We start from the raw sequence: 4,391 nt of genomic DNA, 5'->3' as shown, positions 1-4,391 counted from the left end.
TAGAAAACTAAATGCAATTCATTTCGGGTTTAAATCTACTTGAAGATCTTTTGAAGGCTGCATGAGACTTGCCCCATCACAGCCCCTACCACCCCCATCGTGTGAATGACACAGGTAGTCATAATAGGGACCCCAAATTTTTTTTGGTTTTTTTCTTGAGTACTTTATGTAGTCACTTTACAAGCCAAAATTACTTTGAGACAAAAAGTTAAATTATTCTCTTATCTCCACACCCAACCGGACTTAAGACAAAATTAGAAAGTGTGACTTTTCAGTGCTTTTGCATATGCTATGGATCAAGTTGAAGTCCTGATTTTTAAATAGGATTCTTTTATGTTCGAGCTATTCTTTTTAAAAGGGTATACAAAGTAACTAATTTAAATTTGCATAACAAAAATTAGAAAACAAAAAACAGAAAGAAAAAAAAACACTAGCACACAATTTGTTTGTACCCATTAAGGTTTATTTCAATGTGTATTATCCCACATAAAGAAAAGCCTCAAAATATTTCTCTAAAAAGGATACCATCTCTGTGGTAACTATGTATTACTAAGCAAGCTTAAAACAGATAAAAAAAAGAAAACGAATTCTTTACAGGAATTCACATAACAAAATTATACATGACATTTGCTTTGCGGATGGGATGTTGAAGTTACACACAAACATCGGATTTAGGTTTAATAAGAGTTCAAAATGTATGCATATATTGGGTGGGTAGTGGAAATGTGTCAAGGTCCAGGTCTACGGTATCCCCTTAAGTTTATATTATTCACCAAAATTGACATAACATATGAATTAAAAAAAGAAAAAAAATCAATGAAGAGTGGAAAATATAAAATCAAGTATCTGTCAAGAGACTAATTTGTTTAAGTGGAAAAATGTCAGCAGTTCACAATATCCTATGTAAAGGGTTGTAGGAAAAAGTCCAATCTTAGAATCTGAAAATCTGGCTAATCCATTTGCATGCTGCCTTTCTCATCCTTTTCTGCTCCACTCTCGTCTTCCTCTATTTCTCCCTCCTCCCCGCTGAACTTGTCATGGGACCACTTAGGGCTGGTGCCGGGCTTTCGAAATAAGAATCTGCCCCTTCCTCGAGGGAAACTGGCACGGCCTCTCCCACGATTCACCCATTTGTCCTCGTTTTCCCCTTCCCGGTCATCATGCTGCAGAGAGATGAGAATGGATCAAGACGGAGTCGGGATACTGATTGTCACTGTAATGTATGGGCGTCTCCACACTATGCACTGGCGTTTTGTTTACCACCGCACCTGAAAATGAACATGCTGCTATAACACGCAAAATGGGAACATTGCCTTTTATCCTAAATTGTTTAACACGTGCAAAGTTAACTTTCAAAGAAAAATGCAAGTTATTTAAATTGTAAAACTCTGTAACCAGTTGTCTTTATGACAGACAGTTTATGAGAACTGAATGTGAATAAAAAGACAAAATGCACAAGCCACTGAAAAACAAAAAAAACTAAAAATGATTTTTTTCCCTCTAGTGTCTAATGTGGCAGTTTAGGAAAAGACGTTAAATATAAGACCATCTTCCAGGCAGTCATAGTCAAAGAACAAGTGCAAGGGAGACAAACCAAATGGAAATTGCTCCTGTCACACAGCTGTCTGCCCTCCAGCCACAGATGCTGGGAAAGGGGTCTTGGTTGCAATTATCATCCAGCCTTCTAAAATGCACAGCAATTAAACAACCAGAACAGAATCACACTTACCAGATAATACTTTTTGCTTTTGGGTGTGTACTCGGGATCCCAGTCCTCTTCACGGTTGCTCCGTTTCTGGAAATCATTGTTGTTGTTATTGTTATTTCCTCCTGGGAATGCACCTCGGCCCCAAGGTCTTGTTCCTCTGGACCTGTATTGCTGTGGGGACATATTTCAATGTTAAATTCACACAGAAAATGCAAAAGTGACTGTTAAATCAACTGAAAGAGCAACCACATTGCCTGTATACAGAAAGTATGCCATGAGATGTAAAATGCATCTAATCACTGTTTCATGATCATTACTGTATCCACACAGTCAATTGTTTCCAATAAGCAAATCGTGAATGTTTGTTCATCACTTCCCACCAACTAAAGCAGGACAATGTTTCCTAATGAAGCATGCAGAGCTGGGTAATCGCACAAATAAAAAAACCAGGAGTTCCCCCTAAACCCACTCCTCTTTTCTAGTGATATGGATCTCATTATATACATGGCTGAATAAGCACTGCAGGAGAGAGTACACAACCAGATTTCTGTATGTGCACAGTGCTCATATTTTGAAAGATCCTCATCCTGAATCGATTTTTCATGTACATTATCTGGAAAAGGGAAACTAGGAGCGTGGAACTTGCATTTCTGTAAACGTTCAACTGTGATTCATAAGAACCTCTTTTGCTACAAAAGTAACCTATAACATTTACACAAACTATCCTATTATTTATATGTGATTTTCTAAAACTACAGCAACACTGTTAAGTTGCCAATACTCCTGGCTTTTGTTCTTGTTCAGGCTGGCAGGGGTTGCTGGCCCTGCCTCATTCTGCTCCAATGTGAGCAGTATATGACCAGCTTTAGACCTTAAAAAAATATTTTCAGGTCTCACTTCAATCAGAAATCCCCCCCACCCCCAATAATAATGGTTTTGCTGCCTATTTTAAGATAGTGTGCAGGTCCATGCAAACATTGCATTATGTCCCTTTGTGGCAAACTGCACATCCAGAACTGCTGGTTTACAGTACAAATAGGTCCTTATATTATAGTGCTTCTTATTTTAAACTGCATACAGTTGTTTCAGAGTAGAGATTATGGACCAACACAATGGAACAACCAGTCACGTTAGGGTCAGGTGTAGGGCTGCAACAACTAAATTGATAATAATCGATAATGAGAATTGTTGGCAACGATTCGTTTAGTTGTCGATTAGCTGCCACCGCTCTGCTCCTCCGTTCTCCTCCACGCTGGCTGCAGTGGTGTGTGTCTTTCAATCCCCGCCTGAATCAACAGGCAGCAGGCAAACAGACCACTGCAGCCGGCACCAGCGGGGCGGAGAGACTGCGGTGACTCTGCAATCCCAGTTCCCTTCTCTGCTCCCCCGTGCTCCCTCTCCTGCCGGTGACCTATCAACCCATCGGACTCGAGTCCGAGGGATTGATAGAAGACCGGCATCAAGTCTCCCATCAGTGGCTGGAAACATTAGCCAGCCTGTTATTGGATATTTTAAATTGCAATAGCAGGCTGGCTATTGCACCCACCCACTGCCTACTGTCAATCAGCAGAGGACCACCTGAAGGAGAAGGAAAGTTCCCTTCTCTGCTGATTGACAGTGGGTGGGTGCAATAGCCAGCCTGCTATTGCAATTGCAATTTAAAATAAGCAACAGGCTGGCTATTGCTCCAAGCCACTGCCTGCTGTGTCGACATTTAGCTGCCTCAGCAGCTGAAACCAGTGAAGTGGAAAGGTGACCACTAGGGGTGTCACCTTAAAGATAACCTGTTACCTCCAATGTGCCACCATGTAGGGGATTTGATTGGATACAGCCCAATATAGCAGCAACGAAGTCCATGCCAAAAGTAGCGCTACGTAGCATGACAATATGTGCACTTTAGAGCAAAGTTGCCCAGCTCCAATCAGCGCTGAAAAAACACTTTTTATGTAGCTTAGTGTGAATGGGGTCTTACTGTTACGTTCGAGGCCTAGTTTGCACAGATAATCCATGGTCCCATCGCACTCCTGACCTCATAAATCCCTTCAGAAAATGAGTGCTGCGGTAGTCAACGGGTGGCAGCCGTAACAATCGTGAGCAGAAGCAGAGACACCGGCACTCTAGATTTGCAAAATACGTCTATTTATTGACGTGCATCATGGTAGCAAACAACGAACGTTTCGGGGTCGCAAAGGATCCCTTCATCAGGTAAAACATGAGTGCCGGTGTCTCTGCTTCTGCTAGTTTGCAGAGGCACGTGGATTTCGATCCTGATGGTATGGAGTGACACTGTTGATTTGATACGGACATTAATGAAGTGGGTCATATACAAGGAATACCATGCCCCAAGATGCACGGTATTAATTGTTGAAGAGTCCTCTTACCCTCTATGGCTATTTACTGTATTACACATTTCGGGATTTTTATACTGTACTTGTGGTCTGATGAACATTTGGATTATGCCCATATAACCAACTCCAATTTATGGTACCATGGTTTAGTGGTATACTGATGACTGGACTATAAGATTAGTGTTATCAATGGAATGGCTTACATTACCTACAAATACAGTTTTGATTCTCACCCTGCATCCACACTATACTTCATACAAGTGACAAACATCCACATGCCTACGGACTAGAATGTACAGCGGGATAAAGTAGATGTGTGATGTGTAATATATATA

General features: G+C 41.1%; 1 protein-coding gene across 2 annotated transcripts in view; it reads right to left on the bottom strand.

The window, feature by feature from the left end:
• Positions 1 to 445: 445 nt before the first annotated feature.
• The window catches only part of THRAP3 (thyroid hormone receptor associated protein 3), a 56,482-nt gene continuing 52,536 nt past the window's right edge, over positions 446 to 4,391 (bottom strand). The window contains exons 11-12 of one of the 2 annotated variants that reach the window (XM_018576592.1): positions 1,730 to 1,879; positions 446 to 1,268 (exon numbers count right to left, since the gene is read on the bottom strand). In XM_018576592.1, the coding sequence (XP_018432094.1) occupies positions 1,257 to 1,268; positions 1,730 to 1,879 (162 nt within the window). In that variant the 3' untranslated portion in view covers positions 446 to 1,256. The remainder of the gene's footprint in view (positions 1,269 to 1,729; positions 1,880 to 4,391) is intronic. The other variant, XM_018576591.1, reaches the window with a different exon arrangement.

The sequence above is a fragment of the Nanorana parkeri genome, unplaced genomic scaffold (assembly GCF_000935625.1).
Source record: "Nanorana parkeri isolate BGI_ZX_2015 unplaced genomic scaffold, ASM93562v1 scaffold70, whole genome shotgun sequence".
In the NCBI taxonomy this organism is placed as follows: domain Eukaryota; kingdom Metazoa; phylum Chordata; class Amphibia; order Anura; family Dicroglossidae; genus Nanorana; species Nanorana parkeri.
This window is presented reverse-complemented; position numbering and strand designations above follow the sequence as displayed.